At 33.2% G+C, this 23254-nt stretch overlaps 2 protein-coding genes and 1 pseudogene across 2 annotated transcripts in view; 1 reads left to right on the forward strand and 2 right to left on the reverse strand.

The window, feature by feature from the left end:
- Positions 1-15672: 15672 nt before the first annotated feature.
- Positions 15673-17665, reverse strand: LOC111636442 (annotated as a pseudogene).
- A 3066-nt stretch (positions 17666-20731) lies between these two features.
- LOC111636443 (hepatocyte nuclear factor 4-gamma-like) lies at positions 20732-21302 on the reverse strand. Its single transcript, XM_023381694.1, has 3 exons — positions 21129-21302; positions 20815-21055; positions 20732-20736 (listed from the first exon to the last, which is right to left on the reverse strand). Exons 1-3 carry the CDS (start codon positions 21234-21236, stop codon positions 20732-20734), a joined length of 354 nt encoding a protein of 117 aa, XP_023237462.1. The 5' UTR covers positions 21237-21302.
- A 1422-nt stretch (positions 21303-22724) lies between these two features.
- Positions 22725-23254, forward strand: part of LOC111636444 (patched domain-containing protein 3-like) — a 16761-nt gene continuing 16231 nt past the window's right edge. The window contains exon 1 of the mRNA XM_023381696.1: positions 22725-22843. Coding sequence (XP_023237464.1) covers positions 22725-22843 — 119 coding nt within the window. The remainder of the gene's footprint in view (positions 22844-23254) is intronic.

The raw sequence follows: 23254 nt of genomic DNA on the forward strand, positions 1-23254 counted from the left end.
TAATATTTATAGTCTAAGATTATTTCAATCGTTAATATTTTATTGGGCTGCAATTAGAAAAGAAATTGCATACCTGTAAACTCCCACTGTAGTCTGCCTCTCAGCCTGTCTGTCTTTTAATCTCGAGAACGGAGTTCGATAGATTAAAGACGAGACCAGATATGGAAACCTTTGGGGCAGGTGGCTCAGATTAACTATACAAGAACTTCTGGTAAGTGGTATTATTTCAATTCAAAACATTTACCCTGAAAGGTATTAGATAGATGACTGGCACGTCTCTATTGTTAATGTCGCAGTTTTTTTTTTAGCTCTTTTCGCCCTGTGTGCACTAAGAGGGCCTCTTTTTAGCAGGCCCATTTTGGGTTCGGCCAGACCCACAATGGGGCGACCGGGTGGTGAGGGGCGATGCCCGACATATCCGAATGGACCACCCCCGAAAAATTCCTGGTGAAAATTCGATCCAGTCCATGCCGCAAAGTAATAGGTGATACTGGGGAGAAGTGGAACACTGCTGTTTGAAAACAATTGTGGAGTTATTTTGATGCTTGTTTACATTTATTCTTATTTACAGTTTTGTTCTTTATTTCGGCAAGGATCTGTTAGTTTCGTAGTTCCGATTTACAGATTTAAAAAAGATTGTATTTTTGACATACTAAATAGCTTTCTGGTCAAAAATTTCAACCGATTAACTTCTCGCTAAGAATTTAAAAAGTAGATAAGTTAGTTTACATTTATTTATTAGCATTTTAAAGTTTTATTAGCAGTTTCCAATCGGTACACACGTGTTAGTTTGTTAGGCTTGCTACTGTTGTGAAATTTTATTACAAGGGGTTATCCACTGTAATGAAATTTAATTGGACCATTAATCAGTAGATGCAGAAAGCTTGCATATAAATAAGAAGTAGAACAATACTAACAGAGTAATGATGTCGAAGGAAAATACATTTTAAAATTAAGTCAATTACATTCATGACTGCTAATCACGATTAAAGCAGTAATTTTAATGGCTCAAGTTGTTTAACGTCAAACAAAAAAGTGAATTAGTAATTTTGACAGCCTTCTGTTATTTTATAGGCTATCGTTTAGCACATAATTTCCAGTCATATGTGCATAAATTTATGCCGATATTTATAATGGTGTAATCATAACAACAATGTTGTCTGATCAATGTGGAAATATTGTTTGTAACGTTACGAGTCGTTTTACCCAAGTCCCAATGCATAACTACTGACAGAAGAACATTTTTTTCCTTTGTCCTTCAGAATGATACAATTCTTGATGAACCGGCGCAACAGAGCAAGTCTCGAGCCGAACTTCATTATCTCTAACTGGCATTATTTTGTTATTATCGATATTTTAATTGGCTCGAAAAAAGAAAAAGTAGAAAAGAATTTGTTAGTCTGTGCGTGATTTTCTTTTTAATTTCTTTCTCGTAAACTTCTATTCGTAATACTAAAATGTAACCTATCTTTGTTTAATTAGAAACAATAAAAACGTTATATTACAGATATTACTTGTGAGCTAAACCGATATTATTAGTATCGGATTCGGATTTTTGGAAATTAGTGCAGATAAAAGATTTCGAAAATTTCGTGGATCGTGAGGTAAGTAAACGTTTTTTAAATATGTATAAGTTGTGTTAAACTAACCCGTAATGGAAAAATAAGAAGTTTTACGTTATGATATGTTTATTGCCATGTTCGAATGCCTGCCATGACTAAACTACGTGAGGGATTCGTATCAGTTTGTAAAACAAACCGGTCAAGTAAGCGATTGAACTTACGAACGATTTAACAAAAGCTACCTTATTATACTGGAATTAAAACGATTTCTGTCTATTCGAATTCACATTTTAGTTAAAAATAACTTAAGATATATGCGTCATCCGGACAAAATGTAAGTATCGATGTCATCTGCGAATTTTGTTTTTGACCCACGTATCAAATTTTTATCGAATTCCATCTATTTGTTACCGTGATATCGATTTTTATCGCTTTTTTTATTTCAGTTAAAAATTCTTTTCCTCCTCCTATCAATAAAGTTACGTTTCGCAAAATGTTCGATTGTCATTATGTTCGTCATTTTAAATCTATTTTTTTGGGGGGGACAAAATTTAAGCTTTTAAATAACCCAATATTGAAATTATTTAAATTATAGTAGTCTATATTAATACAGTATAATGTTCTAACTATGGATTAGAGATAAAAAGAATAACAATTTCGCTTCTGGAACTGGAACTGGAACTGTTTGAACTGATTGAAGTGCGAAACTGTTCTGACGGAACAATTTCTTGCAACTGCTTAATCTTGAATTAGACCAGGGATAGTCATTCTTTTTATACCTACCGTCCACTTTTGTATCTTTGTTTGTAGTAAAATTTTCTAACCGCCCATCCTTTTGCAGCAAATTAATTTTGCGCAATGCAAAGTACTCATAATTTTTCAGTGGAGCATTAGTGAAGCTATTTAGTTAAATTTATTTTATTTATTGTTTGCATATGTTTATAATACACAGAAATATTTTTTTGCCAGTGCGCCAAATGTTTTTTTAGGGCAAACTGAAAAAAATAGCTTAATTTGGCTCAAAATAGCCAAATCTGGCAATGTTGCCCCACAATGAAACGAACTCATCTCGAATGGTGTCCGCTGTTACACCTCGCCCTTGTCATGCTCAGTACAGTGTAGAATGCAGTGCAGTCAGTGAGTCGTATCAATAACTCACTGACGGAGCATGTTGGTGGATAATTGTAGACCAGAACCACCCACTTCTATCTCTGAATGTTTCGAAATTAGAAGATACCACTGCATCGTTGATCTTTATTAAATACGTATTCGAAGTTTGAAAAAAATTTGATAAGATTGATTTCATTATTCCAGTTTTATTACATTGGGTATCATTTACTTACCAAATTCTCTGTTAGTGATAAGACAACTATTATATGTAAAGGACTGTCCACGTTGGAAGGGAAGAAAGAGATTACGACATGTCCGACAAAGAGAAGGAAGAGTTTTGCGTGACCAGAGAAACCTGACATGCACGTAGAGTATGGCTTAGGAGGATATTACACTTTAATATTGCGGTTCCCCAGAAAAAACAAAACCAATTAGTTTTTAAGTTAAAATTATACCTTAGGTAAAAACGTATTAAATAAAAAATACTATTTCAAAGTTCAATTTAAAGTAGTAAATATTTTAAAGTATATCAAAGAATTTCGAACAGTTACAACAAAATGCTTATCCAACTGTAAAGTATTCCTTACGCAGTAATAACACTGATTTTTGGTATTATTCTATATAAACAACAACCGAAATACTTTATCTATAAGTTAAAAATATTTTATTATTTTAAATCGAATAAAATAATTGTAAGTGTTGGTAACATTAAATTTCATTCCGCATTGTTATAAATTTTTGACGTTTAAACATTTTCCATCGATTGCTTTCAAGAAAACAGTAGATTAAAAGTGAACATCTTTTTAAAAATTGTTCAATGCTGATGTCAACATACTGTTTATTGCAGCTGTTCATTTCGGATGGCGGAATCCCTCACAAATACGGTAGAGAAACCTTAAGTTCTAAAAAGGGAATGCAATGGAAAAATGCTCGAAGTATTTTATCACCCGGTTTCAGCACAAATAAACTCAAACAGGTGTGTGAATTTTTATTACTATTTATTGAAGAAAGAACATTGTTTTATAAGTATTTTTATTGATGAAATTGTTTTCTGAATACATCGATATGTAAAACACTCTTTTAGCTACGAACAAGTAGCTTTCTGTAAATTCTTTTGATCTTCCTTGCGGATGACCACGGAAGAATATAAATACTAGGCGCATGATGCACGACAATTTTCCTCCTATCTAGCGCCTTATCACGTTTGTTAGTGTTGCGTAAATTACGGGAAGTTATTTTATTTCAATAACAACAAATAATAGATAAATTGATATGTTGAAAAATTTTTCATTTATTACCTTTCCTGCAGAGGTTTCTGCTGACAGACATTTTTTTATGTGGATCAGTAGCGAGCCGCGGACCTCTATTTGGAAATCAAATCTTTGTACGAATTAGTTTTCTCGTTATTTTCTGCAAAGCGGAAACGTTCATTCAAATCTCAGAAGTCGGGTCAATATTTACCTCTGGGAAAAAATAAGTAAACTTGTTTTTAGATTTCATATAATACGAAAGTTTTCAAAAATAATTCGAGATGACAAATTGTCCGATGCTATACGATAAGAGATAAAACTTTAAATATGTATGTCACGAACGAGCAAAGCGCGAGAAATATTTCGTATTTTTTGCGTACAATGTATGAGAACATTTTTACGAATTAAAACAGTATACTTTTTTAATACTTTACTGATACGAAATATAATGAGTAACTTCGTAAAATATATTGGAATAGAATGGAAACGATTAAAACGACAGCAAGTTTTTATGTATCGTATTCCTTCGATTAAATCCTGGACTTTGAATAAATATCGTGGATTGAAGTTAAAAACAAAATAAAAGTTAAAAATAAACCAGCAATTTCAAAAATTCCGAGGGTTTATTTGAAATCGAGGTTTATTTTTGAAGTACAGTAGTGCACTTCACAGGATAATGTAGGTTCGAGTACCAAGAAAGAAATTTAATTAATCTAAAGTTTTACACTTCGCAAAGGTTTCAAAAAAGGTGAACGAGATACACTCATTTGTCTCCGACACTATTTGGCAATCATTCTTGATATCATTTCTTTCATTCCGTATATTTTGTTAATGTAATTTTTAGAACTTAAATGTGTTGATACTTGGCACTAATTAATCCGATTGATTAGTGAATCACTTAATTAATCGACAGTTTGGACCACAATAGATTTTATCCATGTTTTGCGATTCCACTATGCGTCAAACTAGTACCGATTTCAATTCGGTGATATAGCACTTTGCTCGACGTTTTCTTGACGAAAAAAGTCCATTCCAATTCATATCCCATTTCTGAGATTCAATAAAAAATCTTAAATTAATTTACACCAAACAATAATTTGTTTGATGAAAATGCGAATATTTTAATATAAACTCAATATAATTTGGAATAATATAGTTATTCTTCATGTCTAATTCGATGATTACTTCTTTTGTAATTTATTAAGTAATGAATTGCAGACAGTTCCTTTGGTGGAAGATGCGATTAAAGTATTTTTAGACATCATTTGGAAGAAAGCCAACAACAAAGAAGAATTTAATATATTCCCCATGTATCACACTTTAACGATGGATATAATCGGAAGAACGGCTTTTGGCATTAGAACTAATATTCAAAAAAATCCTGAAGATATTTTCATCAAGAATGTGAAATATATTTCGACAGATACCGTTTCCTCAAAAACTGTTTGGCTAATACGTAAGTATGATCATTTTTACAAAAGTCGACCCCCCTATAACACTATTGATAATTCCGTTTTATATGAATTCCATGTTGTACGAGTCACTTAGCTTTTACAAATACGTGTGCCGGGCTGTGAACGGCTCGCGTATTTGTAAAAACTAAGTGACTCGTACAACATGGAATTCATATATCAATAAAACGGAATTATCAACAGTGTTATAGGGGGGTCGACTGTACTCGTATAGAAGAGCGTTGATTATCCGAAATAATCAACGCTATACGAAAAAATCGGTTATGTGATAAATGAAGTTGAACAATTTCAAATAACCAATTTTTTTCCGATAATTCAGTTTGAGAGATTCGAACTCTTGTATAGGCAACTCCCGCTTTACAATTTCTCTGGTAGAATGTAAAGTTGTTTTGATCTCATTTCACATGTTGCAGTAGGCTAAGTTCTTTGACTAATTAATGTGTAATTCAAAAGTCGAAAATCAATAGTCCTCACCAAGACAGTATCAGAAACAAAGTGAATAACTTTTCAAACCAGTTACTTACCCAACAGCGTAACCATATTCCATGTAAAAGAAAGAATCGTTAGATAAATTCTAATATGGATCCTAACACATTTTAATAAATTTTCGCTTTTAATATTGACTTAATGGATTATAACAAATATGTGTAAATTACTGTCAGTAGTTTAAACTCTTAGTTTTAACTCTACAATTAAATTATGTTTTCAATATTTAGTATTTGTGTTGACTTTTTCATTACAACGGCACTGGCATAATTAGGGAATGTCCTAGTTACGCCAGAAAAAGCGACTATGTTAATATAGATTAGAACGATGTGGCGTAACGTCATTATCAGTAGCCCATTAATTTTCCATTTACAGAAAAGTTAGTGTTTAAGAACATTGATAGATCCTAATTGACTTTGTTAACAATGCAATAAATTTGTTATGTTGGAATTTNCAGCTGCCATCTTTTGAAAGGTAATAGCATTATACATACTTTCATCCATGTGGCTCCCGTATGCTGAAAATGGCCGCCACTCAACGAGAAAGTGGATAAGAGGCTCGGACGTTTATAGTATCTTTCAGCAGATGTTGGTCGTTGATAATGCAGCCCGTGTAACTCCTGAATTGGTAATTTGCAAATTGGAATTGCTGAATTGGAAATCGCAAAGGATGGTAATTTTTGGTAGTTTGCTGTGTTGTTGTTCTTGATTATCCATGCACTGTTAAAGTTTTACATGCTGTTTGATTAGAGCTAGGAATTGGTTTTAGTCTCGCAAGCCAGTGCGGATAATATGGATCATAGTCAGAATTATTAGCTAATTTCGCCCTACCGTAGTCCATATTACCAAACATGTTTCTGGTATTATTTTTATTTTCCCGGCTGTTATATATAACAGATGGAAAGTATGGCGATTCGGCAAATAATTACCCCAAAATTTTATACATCTTTTTTTTGGACTTAGGATACCTTGAAACGTCGAAAAATGTAAAAAAAATTCTGGGTTTTTTCTATATGTATAGACGTTAGTGTGTGTGGGCACGATTTTATTCGCTTTCTTTGAAGCTTAAAAACTCCTGTTTTTTTTGTCGAAAATTTCTGAAATTTTGCTGAAAGGTTTTTTTATTAGGGTGCTTGTGGTACAGTGGTACCTCAGGATACGAACGCCCCAGCATACGAAATTTTCAGGATACGACATGAAATTCCAACATATTTTTGCTCCACGATACAAACAAAAACTCACCATACGACCTACGTTAGTTTGCAGCGCCATTTTTTATTCACTTCTGTTCATCGGTCTCAGTCCACGTGTTTGCTTCGTCGTGGAAGGATCTCGCTCGATAAAGGAAATGTTGAGGTATTATCAGAAAGTGACTGATTTTATTGAAAAGAAACATCCCGAAAAGGTTCACACTAGCCGTATTGCTGCTCAGAGTAATGACATTTGCCTAAGTCATTTTAGAAACATTTTAAAAAGTAGGCAAAGCCAAACCTCTTCGGATAGATATTTTACCAAGCTACCTCTATAAAATGAANTTCGAATAATCATAGATAAAATAAGAGGTTTCTTTGGTTTACCTTCGATGGAACTCTTATTTAAAAATTTAAATGATGTCATCCAAAGCAGAAAGAGGAATAAGGTAAATGATGCAGTCTCATTTCTTTATTATTTAAAATTTTCTAACAATTAAATTATAACACTGTTCTATATCAAAATCCTCCTGTGAAAGAAAATGTTAGTTTTTAAAATGTACTTTAGTGTGCTGAATATGAATCTGAAGTCCAAAATTTTTTTGCCTACAGTGTTTTTAAAATTCTACCTTTTTCAGATAAACTTTATGCTACTCTTGTTTGCACTGTAGTGGAAACTTTTGGAGAAAGAAGTTAAGGTAACCTGTTACAGAAACATAGAATTAGAAAATGTGAAATATTTTCAATAAAGGACATTCTCTGTTTTTTGCAACGATATATTGCATTTGTTGGAATAACTTCAGCTGTCACAGAATCTTGCGAGTGGTGGTTCCTTATTAACTCATCAACGTTCCGCCTGAAAGCAGTTTTGCTACACAATAGCAAAAAACTTCCGTCTGTTCCGATCGCTCATGCTGTTCTTATGTTCTGACAACAAAGATAATACTGAAAAACCTAAAATACCAGAAGCATAAGTGGAATGTTTGTGCTGACCTCAACGTTGTTGCATTGCTAACAGATCGTTATCTACTGTTTTTTTAAGTGAATGACAGAGTCGAGCAAAAACCAGTATCTATTCAGTGGCTCAATCTTATGGATAAAAAGGGCAAAGTCTGGGGCCCCAACCAACCGAGTCTAAACCAATATTTTATTTAAAAAAATATATTTTTATAAAAATTCCCCGAAGAAAAATGTCTGAAGTCAACTCTGTTCGTGGCAGTCGTTAATTCAAATTTGCCTGGGCTCCATGAAATCGCCACTGTCACTAACAAGTAAGTGGTAAAAAAGTGGCCTAATTGTGCAGCAAACGTACAAGTTCAGAAGGATATTGCTTTTCCTGCTCCGCTGGATAAAACTAAAATTCTCTTACCTCCTATTGATGTCAATCTAGGTTGATGAAAAACTGGATAGAGAAGGAGAATGCTTTGCTTATCTTAACAAATACGAGAAAATAGTAGAGATGTTGGTAACGTTTTACGAAACACTAGGTTGCAATGTTAATGAATTGCTACTGGACTCTACAACGAGAGACTTCAGAAGAATATAAGAGAAAAAATATCATTAAGTGTTTCAGTTCTTAAATGTACAGAATTATGAGAACTGAGTAATTGATATAAATTTATTTGTATTTTTTTTTAATTAGCCAATTAACAATGTGTGTAGGCAATAAATATATTTTGAACAGAAAAGATTTTACTTCAAAAACATCATTTCTCTCAAAAGTGGATGTTAGGTAATTCAGGATGTTGCTAGATTCAGATTCAGCACGATCAGTGAAAATGCTTCACTGGAGCGGATTTTTTTCTTTTCTTTTTTTATGCAGAACAGTGTAATCTGAATAAAATAAATTATTTATATATCACTAAGTTGTGTCATTTCTTGTTCATATTAAGGATTTTTAAAGACTAAAAACAAATCTAATACGAAGAAATCGAATAGCCATGTTCATAGAATGGCGCAGAATGCCAGTGTTATTAAATCTGATATCGATTTTGAGGAATTATTCTTCGTTAATTATTAAATATGTTAAGTTATAAAGTGATTTATTTATTTAAATGTAAAATAGTCTAAATTTACCGATGTTAGGTCATATATTTTCTATTTCATTTACCAAAGCAAATACTTAATTTCTTAAAGTTGTTTCATTATAAAATAGATTAAAAAGAATACGTCACGTCATGTACATGTATAACAGATTCATATTTTATTGTGTAAATTTATATTACACGCTTAATTATAAATAATTTATTTCAGAATTTTCGTCAAGATTTGCTTCAAATTATGCTCGACGCTAATATTTCTTCGGAAGAATTACAAAATATAACCGGAGAAAAACTGACTGCCAGTCTAAACCCTGATAACATCTCAAAATCATCAACGGTTAAACAAAACACAAGTAAGATAATATTCATCGATTCATTTTTGTTCGTCAGAAATGTCTAATTTTATTATGTTTTGTGTATCGTTTGAAATAGATACGCGTCAATGATGATTTCGTCAATGAAATTACAGTTTTAAAAGTTATAATTTAATCAGGTTAAACAGCTGTAGAAGCATATGTTCATGGAAAGATTAAACGCAGCTAACATAAACCACCTTCTTTAATTAATAACCATTGAGTCGTGTACTACTATTGGTGGCTTGATAGACGAGTTTCCTCCAGCGAGTTCTGTGTAGTGCCCAGTCTTTCAGGTATTCGAGTTCCAGGCTGGTATCTGCTTTGGTATTATCCATCCATTTGGTGCGTTGCCTTCCTTTTTTCCTATGTCCCTCTACCATTTCCAGCATGGTCTGTTTTTCCAGGGAGTCAGCACGAATTGTGTGACCAAAGAACTTTAACCTCAAGCGTGCAATCATTGCCTCGAAGGTGATTTGTGGTCGAATTTTATCTAGGACTTCTTTATTACTTGTTCTATCTGTCCACGGGATTCTGAGGATCCGCCGCCAACACCAAAGTTCGAATGCATCTATCCTTCTTCTATCCCTTTTTCTTACTGTCCAGCTTTCACAACCATAGGTTGTGATTGGGAATACAATTTCCTGGACCAGTTTGGCCTTAGTAGATATTTTGATGTCTCGTCTTTTCCAGATGTTGTCCATCTTGGAAGGTTAACCTTGAGCCGAGCAGTGCGGCTCAAGGTTAACCTTCGCTTAAACTCCTCTGTGCATGCTCCTGTTCTACTTAACTTCGAACCAAGAAAGATAAAATCATCCATAATCTCTAGTTAGTAGTCATCTACTGTCACTTTCCCATGCAGTTCAACTGTTGTCATTACCTTGGTCTTTTGGATGTTGAGCATTAGGCCCATCTCTTCACTCTCGTCTTTTATGCTCTTGATTAAAGTGACCAGATCTTCTGCCTCTGCTAGTAAAGTTGTATCATTTGTATACCTCAAATCAGGGGTGTCAAACCCGCGGCCCGCGGACCGCATGCGGTCCAGTAAACGTGTAAAAAAACCGACAAACTTTTTAATTTAATTTATTTATTTCAATGGCATAAGCTAAAAAAAAAGAAGCTTCACAAAGCCGTAAACCTTTATATATATATTATTTTTTAGTGGAAAGAAAATATTTTGAAATACAGTACTTGGAAATGTGTGAATGAGGAAGGAATACAAAATAAAGCTAAAGTTGAGACTCAAAGAATTATAGACCCAAATTCAGGAAAAGGAGGAAGGTCAAAAGACAAAAAGTAGTGAAAAAGGTTAAATAGACTTTCTGTTATGCAAATATGGATCCATAATTTTCCAATCTTCCTCACATTTTTATCTTTTGTCCTTTCTCTCCTTTTCCCGAATTTGGGTCTATTATCCTTTGAGTTCCAACTCCAGTTTTATTTAGTATTCCTTCCAGCATTGCATGATTTGGCTACTTTGCGCCAAAGTTGTCTGCCCTTTTTTATTTGACGTAAAAAATATCATTTGGCGCATTGACTACTTTTCGGGCTACAAATTATTTATAAATATATTAGTCGAATAAAAATGCACTTTATAATGGTGTTTTGTCACTTTTTATTAATTAGAGACCCAAATAAAACAAAATATTTGTGTTTTTCAAATATATTTTTGTTTGTCTCTCTTATAATAAATGAATTTATCTATTTCTAAGTAAAAATTGAAAGTGACTGTAAAAGTAATTTTTTAGAATATACTTTTTCGTGATAAAGATTTAATACTTATTACTATAATCTAGACATGTTAATCCTTAAATATACTTGTATATTTAAGGATTGGTCCCAAGTATATATAATATACATGTGGCCCAAAACTCCATGACATCTTCCTATGTGGCCCAGAGAAACAAAAAGCTTGGACACCTCTGCCTTAAATTATTGATGACCTTGCCTCCTATGTGGAAACCAAGGTCTGTGTCTTGAGAGGCTGACCTCCTGAAAATCATCTCTGCATATATATTAAACAGTGAAGGTGAAAGGATGCATCCTTGCTTGACTCCTCTGTCCACTGTTAGCCAGTTTGTGTCACCATAGGGGCATAGACTGTTCTCACTGTTGCTTCTTGGTTGTGATAGAGTTGTGAGGACCAGAAATTTAGTGTTTTAAACTATAATTTTTTTAAAATAAACTTTATAAAGACGGAACGAGAAAACAGAAAATTAAAAGANACGGCTGTGGTCCGTAAACTTCAACACGTGTCGGGCTGTGATTGGCAAGGACTCGTAAGAAATCGATTCATAAAGAACGGAACGTATCTACCGTGTTATAGGGAATCGACTATATTTGCCATTGTATGATAGTTAAAAATAAAAATGCTTTTAAAATAAAATATGATAACAGATGGCGCTTCTAAATTTTGCCGGGAAAGCTAAGCAACCCGTTGCTGCATTTTTAATTGTTTTATTGTTGTTGTTTGATTACTTGCAAATCCAGAAGGAAGAGTAGTACAACTGTAGTTATTATGCGGCTACCAGGCAGTTGATGAATGGATTCACTGTCAGTAGTAGTCAGCATTGAGCGCACAAAATTTGTGCTGGTGCAGAAGGAAGACACATTTCTGTGTGAATTTTATACAAAATAGTAACTTTCAGTCTGTTTTTAGAAGCATCCATGTAACATGAACTATGTGCAGGTAATATGAACCAAAGTGGTGTCTATATTATCAGCTTTGGTTCATATTACCTTGACCGAAGTTTCTTAAAATTTCGACATTTTATGCTGAAACTAATGCATATTAATAAAAATGCTGTTATGATATCATTGGATATCAGTTTTTCCATCTTACATCTCAATGTTAGTTCGATTGCAGCAGTTACTGAATGTAATGTATGAAAGATAACATGGTGGTCCATATTAGCTGCATTTATGCTATATCATATTTTAGTTATTTGGCCGATAATGTTTGTTCGTTTGATATTTGAAGTAATTATCGGATTGTTTGTGTTTATTGTATATATCGGTAACGAGAAAGCAGACATGATTAGATCTCCCACTACTGTGTGCTATTATGTTGGCGATATACCAAACATACGAATGTGCTTATATATTAATAGATACGCCACTATAGTTTCTGAAATTATTTATATTTGTTTTTGATTGTTTTTCAAATTTATAAACTATAAGGCAAAGCATAAAGGCAGATTTAGAATTTAAGACAGATATTTAGAATTTAAAAACTAAATTTCTTACCAATAGTATTAACAACGAAAAATCCCAACATGTAAGAAGAAAAGCTGTAGTAACAATCGATTTTTACCGAACGTAAAGTTGTAGTAATTTTTTTTTTTTAACTCGGAAAATATATAACGTAAATTATACTTTGTTCGAGAAAACTTGTATCAACTATTTACGTTTGTATCATTATCCAATGTTAAATTTTACATACGCGAATAAGTATTACGTGTTATTCAATTTTGACTTCATGTAAGTGGTTTGTATAAATAATTGCCATGTCTTATATAAGTTATCTTGTTTATAGGTGTACAATTTTCCAAATTGCAATCCAATGAAATAAATTAAAAATATGATTAGAAATTACAGCGACATTGCGACAACGTTACAATAAATAATTGTTCGTAAGTTATAATTTAACATGCAGTAGTAATTGTCGAATTATGCGAATTACGATACTTTTAATTAATTAATTAGTGACATAGCTATCATCTAGCACGAATAAACAAAAATAGGTCTAGTAGGACGGACCAGATATACAGTGTGAGTCAAAGCCGTGCGCCCTCTTCATTTCAAAATTACTGAATATATATTAATTTTTTTCATGTAGTTAAATAGGAAGTAATGAATGAGAGTCGGATGGAAATCTTTTTTTTTTTTTGCTTGAAAATCATTTTATTGGTAGTCATGTTGCAACTTTTTAATAAACAGGAGTAACGTAGAAGTTATAAGTGCAAAGGTAAAGAGCACCATTTAATTAATCTTAAACTGTTTTCTGGATTGAAATATTATTTACGACTTGCAACTTTAAATTTACGAAGAGTAAAAGTGATTTTGTTTTACATGGCTTTTTAATCTGACGTTAAACGAAATCTTCGTTTCTTCATACCGTTTTATATCTGTTCGAGAAGCGTACGAAATTAATATTCCTCAGTCTAAATAATGTTAGACAGAAATAGTATAAATTTTGTCAATCGTCCGAATAGCCACGTATAACTTGTGTACTTCTGAAGAGCCCTTCGGAAGTACTGTACATAAAATGTGTTTATTCGAAAAAATTTTTCGAATGATTAGCGAATGGTATCTAAAGCCAACAAATTTACTAATTAGTAAATTTCGTTATAAGATCCTTCCCGAGTTATGTATTTTTACATTTAGATGAGTATTTTTGTGGAATTTGAAGAAACCGGATTCGGTGTGGTGACAGACAGAGAGGGGAGGATGATTATGCCAGGAGCTTCATGACTATGTATAAAACATTGCATGATTTCAGTTTATGCGTATCAATACTCAGTGGCGTAGCGTAGTGGGGGCGGCAGGGGCGACCCACCCCGGGCGGCACTTTTAGGAGCGGCAAAATTTCACAATAAAAAATAATATCTTGTAAAAATTCGAACCATTTCATTTCATATTTTCGTCGCACCTACGATTCGGATCGATTGAAATGAGTATGGAATTTTTCATTACTTATTCTGTGACGAAACTGGGGAATCCCCTTTCTTTAAATGAATGTATAATAATGACATCTTGCTCATTGTGGCGACTGGCAACAACGTCTGTACTGACTTGTAGGGATTCCCCGTATTTTATTTTGTTCTTTAGAATTAGTGTATATTTTAGTCTTTTAAATTGAGATACCTAAATAAGAAGACGGCAAAATTTTCCTCTGCCCCGGGCGGCTGAAACTCACGCTATGCAACTGTCAATACTATGATACAATATTCTTCAGTCCATCGCATATTAATAAAAAACAGTTTTGAAACAACGAATAAAGTGTCGTTTTTCTTTGAAAATTTCTGCAAGTAAATCGAAAAACATTTATGAACTTATTTGTATACTCGTATAAAGGTTTAACACAGTTTAGTGTTGGGGAATTTGTTTACTATCGTCCGATTTTTCGATCTTAATGAAATTTGATATTTTTACAAATAACTACATTGTCGTGTATTACGACAATTTCTATTACACTCATTAATACAGAAATTCTCTATTTTATTTAGATTCGACGTCGAAGTTGCATTATTTGACTAATCCAGAAATCATGGCAAATTCCGCTGTTTTTATGGTAGCAGGGTAAGTACAGTTTCTATCAACGGGCTAGAATATACTACGTAGAGTTGCTGTGACCTTAGATGTAGCGCTCTTAGTAGAAACGACGGGTACTATCAGAGTCGATTGGTATACTGGTCTTTGAACTGCCAATAGCTCTAATGCTATTATACTGGCGTACAGGGGCGGATCTAGGTTTTCCGGGGCCTAGGGCTTATTGAAGTCCAATGAGGCCTCATTTACAATAAAAGAAATAATACTATAAATCGTCATTATTATTAGGCTATATTATTAATATAAGGTATTTACTATTTTTATTACATGATAAATTCTCATTATTAATGAAAAAGTATTAAAAATTTATGATGATAATTCAATTTTTGTGGCCACTTGACATTTAGGGTCTAGGGCTTAAGTCCTGTTAGTCCCTATGTAGATCTGCCTCTGCAGGCGTAATAAATATTTCAGCCACTTCGAGCGCTTCGATTGCATATAGTCGTAAGTTTGGCTGGATCGTAGGGAGAGTCACCTGTAAACATTCGAAATTCTTTTCATATATGAAATTTTCTCGTTTTTAACTCAGATATTGCTTTTGTCTTTTTTAAAAGGCTGCTTATAAATACTATTTTAAATCGGTTTTGAACATTATTTATTCGTAAATGTCGTCAATACAGTAGAGCGTCGATTTTCCGAAAGTCAATCATCCGAAACGTCAATCATCCGAAACGTCAATCATCCGAAAGAATTCCAGTCGGCAAATTTAAATTTTCGCCAGTGCTGTGGCGCTTCAATCTTTGGCTACGTGTTGGGCTACTCAAATATTTTACGTTTTTGATACAAAATTAACATCTGAAGTATAATTTTTTATTATTTTTATATTTTTCAATATATTTATTTTGTTTGTACAAAATAAAAANACTTTCAGTGTTCTCTACATTTTATTGAGGTCTACACAGTCAAAAGCTTTACTGTAATCAATAAAACACATGTAGACATCTTTCTGATATTTTATTGCTTTTTCTATTATTCATCTGATGTTTGCTATAGGATACCTTGTTCCTCTGCCTTTCCTGAATCCTGCTTGTTCTACAAGTAGCTCCCTGTCAGCAAACTGTTGTATCCTGTGCTGTATTGTTTTGAGAAGAATTTTGCTAGCATGAGATATAAGAACAATCGTGCGATAGTTTGAACAGTCCCTGTAGTCACCCTTCTTAAACAAAGGTATGAAGATGGATATCTTCCAGTCAGTTGGCCAACATACTGACGACCATATCCCTCGGCAAAGTTTTGTCAGAATCTTGACAGGCATTGCTTTGAGAAGGCATTGCTATTGGGATTCCATCAATTCCCGGTGCTATTCCTTGTGGTAGTGCTTCCAGAGACTTTAGAACTTCACATTCTAAAATGCATGGCTCTTGTATCTCATCTTGTTTACAAGGGTTTGTATGATCTGTTTGACTATTGACTGTTGAGAATAGTTCAGTCGCATATTCCTACCATCTTTCTTTTATATCCTGTTGATCGTGTAGTACAATACCATTCTTGTTTTTGATCATTCCTTTTTTGGCTTTAAAATTTGATCTTAACTCTTTAACCTCCTTGAACATTGGCCTGGTCTGGCCTTTCTTGCTGTCTTCTTCACTGAATTGACATTTCCTGACAAGGAAATCCTCCTTGTCCTTGCGTGCTGCCTTTTAGAAGTCATTGTTCAACTTCTTGAACTCATCAATCATGGCATTAGCTTTTGCTTGCCATCTTTTTTCTCCAATTTTCAGTCTTCTTCGTTAACCATTTTTTTGTTTTTCTTCTTTAATTTTGTACGGAACTGTGATCTCAGCAGCGATTAACACATTTTGTTTTATTTCCCCGGGTTATTGTCATCACAGCAAAGTGCTTCAAATCTGTTCTTGACTTCTACTACATATGCTGTAGTTACTTTCACCACATCAAACCTTATTGTTGGATTAGTAGGTTTGAAACTGCACAGCCTCAGTTTCATCTTTGCCATGAGTAGCTGATGGTCTGAGTTGCAGTCAGCACCCGGTAATGTTTTGACTACAGTAATGGAGCTTCTCCACTTTTTCTGACACAATACATAATCAATTTGATTTCTGTATTGTCAACTTGGAAAAGTCCAAGTGTATAGACGCCTCTTGTGCTGTTTAAAGGTTGTGTTCATAATTATCATGTCATTTTCCAGGCAAAATTATATTCATCGGTCTCCCGCCTCGTTTCTCTCTCCAAGATCATGTTTTCCAACAGTGGGTGGTTCTTCACCAGTGTCCACTTTGGCATTAAAATCTCCTAAAACATAAAACATTTCTTTCCTTGCTATGGTTTTAATCATGTTGTGAAGTTCGCTGTAGAATGCTTCTATTTCTTCTTCAGTGACGTCTGTCGTCAGGGCGTAAACTTGTATGAAGTTTATATTCATGGGTTTGCTGATGATTTTGATTAGGATGATTTTTTCATTACTGGCATTATATCCACTAATGCACCTGGCGACTTTTTTATTGATTATAAATGCCACACGTTTACGCCTGATGTTGTCATTTCCTGATAAATATAGTGTGATCATCAGATTGGAAGAAACTATTCCCTTTCCAGTGGAGTTCACGGACTCCTAGAATGTCAAAGTTGCATCTTATCATTTCTTTTTTTACTATCTCCAATTTGCCAAGAGTCATTCCTCTTACATTCCAAGTTCCCACTTTTATGTTGCTCTTTGCGAAGTGCAGATTGGCCGTTTCATCAAGAGTATCAGCCACAGGGTGCTCCTCAGCGTTTGACCTTGCTACTTCATCCAAGTCTTGATTGAACAGGCGATACAAACTATGCTCTTCTCCAGTAACCGTTAGGTGATCAGGAAGCCTAAAGGGTCTACCGCTGATGACCATAACAGAACTTCCTTTGTAGCTTGCCATGAAGTGTTATGGTAAAAAAAAACGCCCCTCCTCCTTTCTCATCCGGACTCGGGACCGTCAATGGCAGAGTTATAAAACACCACTACGTTCCTCTTTTTTTATGTATTATTATGTTTTGGACTATAACCGTCCTTTGAGCACAAAGAGGACTTCTTTTAGCAAGTCCTTTATGGATTCGGTCAGGCCCACTATGTAGCGGTGGGTAGTAAGGGACGGAACCGAAATATTCCGTAGGAAAACTCTCTACGATTTTTCTACTCGTCAGAATTTGGTCACGGGTCCTCCCAAGCGGTAAGCTGTTACTTTGACCGCTCGGCCATCAAGCCATCACTATGTTCCTNACCGTTAGGTGATCAGGAAGCCTAAAGGGTCTACCGCTGATGACCATAACAGAACTTCCTTTGTAGCTTGCCATGAAGTGTTATGGTAAAAAAAACGCCCCTCCTCCTTTCTCATCCGGACTCGGGACCGTCAATGGCAGAGTTATAAAACACCTCTACGTTCCTCTTTTTTTTTTATGTATTATTATGTTTTGGACTATAACCGTCCTTTGAGCACAAAGAGGCCTTCTTTTAGCATGTCCTTTATGGATTCGGCCAGGCCCACTATGTAGCGGTGGGTAGTAAGGGACGGAACCGAAATATTCCGTAGGAAAACTCTCTACGATTTTTCTACCCGTCAGAATTTGGTCACGGGTCCTCCCAAGCGGTAAGCTGTTACTTTGACCGCTCGGCCATCAAGCCATCACTATGTTCCTCTCTACTGATTCAGCTGCCATCTTTTGAAAGGTAATAGCATTATACATACTTTCATCCATGTGGCTCCCGTATGCTGAAAATGGCCGCCACTCAACGAGAAAGTGGATAAGAGGCTCGGACGTTTATAGTATCTTTCAGCAGATGTTGNATTTTCATGATACGATCTCAGTGTTGGAACGGATTAATTTCGTATTCTGAGATACCACTGTATTAAATTAAATTTCGGTGTTTAATAGTCGAGGGAGTAGGGAGATAAAGGGGGTCCTGTGTATCCTCATAAGGTCAGATTAAATGACTATTTTCCTTATTAGCATTCACATTTTTTATAGAACCCACCCGTACCCTGAAAATTAAGCTACAGTAGACCCCCTATAACACGGGTTCCTATAATTACGATTCCTATAAGACGGCGAAAAAATTGCGACGGTATCCGTACAAACCAGGTAAAAAACTCCTATAACTCGGTAAAACGTCATCGGGCAGCCGAACTACTTTCNATTATCCTTTTAAATATATCATATAAAATTACAATATTAAAATTTTTATTTTCGAAAAGCTAATGTCTACACTCGGTATTGACGATAACGATATTCCATTAAAAATTTAATCCGAAAGAAACTACTGTACAACAAAGACGAAAGATTATTTCATATTTAACGACTTAAAATACCGTTTAAGTACTTAAACGAACACAAAATAAATTTACGAGATTTAGAAAAACCGAAAACGTTTGGGTTTATTTTAATTGAAAATGATTTCAGCATTGCCAATACAAGTGATTGGCACAGAATAAGTAATTTAATTTAATTCAATTTATTTATTTATAAGGATGTATTTAAATCCGATATAATTGAATCGATCCTGTAAATAAATTTTTTTAAAAGTATTTTTATATGAATATATTAGAGAAAAATTACTTCTGGTATCATCAGAAGATTAAATAGTTTTAGTTATTTATATATTAATGAATTAACGAAAGGTTCTTTCAATGTCAAATTAAATAAATCTGCGATCTTATGCCAAAAGTTATTTTTGATATTTTTTTAAAATAGCAGTAATATTACAATGTGACCGTGCGCTAGAAATATAAAGCGTGTGGAATTTTGAAGGAAAAAGTTGTTTCAGCAATTCAAGATAAAGAAGAAATAAATACGATTAAGAAAAAGCTAATTATTTTCTTTTTAAAAATATGAATAAAATAAATCCACCTCCCTAATCTCGAAAAACATGGCCAATAAAAGCGTTATTTTTTAAAATTTTAAAAAATAAATTATTTATACTTAACAATATAGACGAAAGCTAATCGCCTTTGAAAGCAAAGATTAGTGAATATTTAAGGAACATTCGATCTGTTTTGTGTAAGTAAGAAAACACGAGGACTTCTGTGAACAGTCAGTATACATAACAATTATAATTACATTCAAACAGAATTTGATGCATGCTAATTGGATTTGATTAATATCGATGTCTGTATTAACAGTCTTATGATGGACGCTTTCAGTTTCATATAATCAATAGCAAATGCCCTGTTTTCGTGACAAGTTGGATTAAGAATATTAAGATGCAAATAGACTTATTAGTTTTCTATAACGTTATATTAACAATCTTAAAAGATCAATTTTTAAAATATTAATAATATCTAAATTTTACTGAAAATTCATTTAAATATTTTTGAATATCTTTGTTCATCTTAAGGATATCTAAAATGATTTGAATCAAAAATACAGAAACAGTTGCTATGACAACTCCTTTATTATCAGATATTTGAATTATTTTACATTTCTGAAGATGAATAAGTGTTTGAAAACACAGAATTTGAATACATTTTTTTTTTTTTTTCATTGGATAGTCATCATTTCCCCAATTGGGGATCAGAGTCACCCTTGTCCCGCTATCTGCACCACAAGGGAAACGCTATCTTTATTTCTTATTTACAATAATACTTTTAAAAGTCTTAATACATACAACTAATTTAATACAAAACATTAAAACATAGGCATCTTGCCTTTACACGATTGCGACTCTTGTCGCTAAGGGAGCAACTCGCTCCCTCCCTCCCTCACGACAGAATTTTGCGCATGAAGGTNATAAAGAATTAGCCTATATGAAATACTATTCAGATAACTTGAATATAGTATATATATGTATTGGTATGTGTACGTGTATACTTTATTAACATATTTCATATAAATATAGTAACTTGATAAATGAAACAATTTCTTCATAATGTAGAAATAAAAATTCATATTAAAAATGCATTCAATACTTTAAAAGTATTTAAAATTCAGATATAAAGAGCCTTAATGGTTCACACTGTATATATATCAAAAGAAAAAAAATTAAGAAAAGTTTAATTTTTAAAAAATAACTTTGTTTAAAATCTTAACTTACTCGGATCGAAAAATACGATTGCCTTTAAACAAGCAAATTCCGAATTATCAATCTCTATCTCCCTGAAAACATTGACTAATTCATCCATGACTCTGCATCCGATCCTGTTAACCACCGGATCAGCTGCATCCCTGGTGATGATCAAGTGATTTCCAAATAAAAGTACGTCTTTCATGTTCATAGATCTCCGAGCCAATCCCAGTACCAAATTCTCTCCCGAATGAGATCGCATCAAAGCTGTCTAAAGCAAACGTATTTAAAATCATTATGAAATTCTTCCATAGAAGTCTATTTGATTTTAAATAAAAACACACCTGATCTTCAATGCATAATTCTATAAATGGTCGGAGTTGTTTGGCCCAATTTACTAAACAATACAGCTGATCGTTTATAGAATTGCATATATCGACAGCTGTAGCCATAGCTTCCGTTAGGCCATTTCCTGTAGTATATTCTGGCTGCTAAAACACAAAAGTAAAGGAAAATTTTAATAATAATTTGCTAAATTTTATTTATCAAAGTTAATTGATTCCTATTAATTGATTGGAAAAAAAATTCGGTCTTTATATTCTTATTTTATTTATTAAAAATTTCTATAATAATTTTTTATTAAGTTTAAATTTAAATTTTTATTTAACAATTAAAAAATTATTATTCTGAATAAGCTAACACAGTTTTTACTGTAATTACTTAAGAAATTCTTATACATTCTTAATATATTTAAATACAGTATAGATGAATTTAAAATAATGAATATTTAATTTAATATTATTCAAAGAAAGTATTAAAATAACTCATTTAGAAAAATATTACAGTATATAAAATATAATCCAGTCTCTAACAAGTAAGTTGAAGAGTAATAATTAAGAGTGTATTCTCCTATTTCCACTTCTGTTTAATCCTCGCAGTGGAATCTTCCTATTAATTTTCTATCGAGGATTGTTTCGGCAATTATCTCACGCTGAACCAATTAGTTTAACCAAATCTCATGGATTTACATTCAGAAAGCATTACAACTTAACCAAACTCTACAAATACGCTCGAGTGTTTAATAACATTCTCATAATTAATTTAAAAAAAAGTCCTTACTTTAGCTTATCGAAAAAGATTTAAATAATCTTCTTATCTCTAATTTAAAGTTAAATATCACCATTGAAATCCAAAATATTAGTTCGTAATCATAATTTATCTGTATATATATATATATATCTACAGATTATAATTCATATTTNTTTATCTGATAAGAGTAGATATTTAAATTAATTCTAAATTTATTTAAACTAGGGGTCCCCAAAGTGATCGATATCGACCCCTTGGGGTTGATAAGAGTACTCCAGGGGTCGATTAATACACGAGGGTCGAAAGGGGGTCGATTAATACCAAAGAGGATCAATTAAACTGTCTAGGAAAAAAATAGAATTTTCCAATAAAAATTCGAAATACAGATATGATCAACAACATTACTGACTACCCTAGTTATAACTTGAGTTTTGCCTTAGCCTACGCCGCTGTAAGCATGTGTTACTCTGTTTTCACGCATCTGGCAACTGTCCTAGTGTTGTAAACATGTTATGAACGCTGGTAGTTCATTATACACAAACATACGTTGCATGTTACACTCTAGTTGGGTTGTCACTCTAAGTATTTTATATCTAAATGTAGATATCTTGTCCTTTATAGAGAAAATATCGCTTTATATCGAAAACCATTAATATAGTACAGAAGCGTTTGCAAGAAAAAATGGCCTTTCAAGTAAAAATGGAGCTATTTAACTGGCACGATCCAATTTTAAATATTTTTTAAACTTGAGAGTACTAAAAGAAAATGGAAAGGTTTCTGACCGTGATTTGGAGATATAGGCTATATTAAACATATTGATAAATTAAGCACGTTTCGATGAATTGGAGAATATGCATGTTTCCGAATGGTTTGCTAATCCATATGATGTAAAAATAGATAATGAAGGTAGTGAAACTGGCTTAAAAGATGAATTGGGTGAAATATGTGTAGATCTCGAAGCTAAAGCGTTGTTTAAAAATAAAAACCTCAGTGAATTTTGGAGCAATAACAATATTGCCACTAAATATCCCAAGCTCAGATTAGAAGCCGAACCTTTCTTACTCGCATTCCCAACTTCATACATGGTTGAAGCTGGTTTTATCCACGCGAACGCAATTTTGACAAAACAGAGGAACAGATTGAACTTGGAAAACCGTGGTGATTTGCGACTAAAACTTACCAATTTTCAACCGAATATCAATAATCTTGCTGCTTCTCTTCAGAGACATCTATCCCACAAATATAAACTATTCTAATAAAAAGGTATGTCTATATATTTTTAAGGCATTCAGTAGTAGTCGCAAAATGACAGTAAGAAGTTTTTTCATCCAATATAACTTATGTTATGTTTTCAAAGATAATTGTGTGTTTTACGTATTAT

This window comes from Centruroides sculpturatus, unplaced genomic scaffold (assembly GCF_000671375.1).
Source record: "Centruroides sculpturatus isolate CEXI.00-Female unplaced genomic scaffold, Cexi_2.0 scaffold963, whole genome shotgun sequence".
NCBI classification, from domain to species: domain Eukaryota; kingdom Metazoa; phylum Arthropoda; class Arachnida; order Scorpiones; family Buthidae; genus Centruroides; species Centruroides sculpturatus.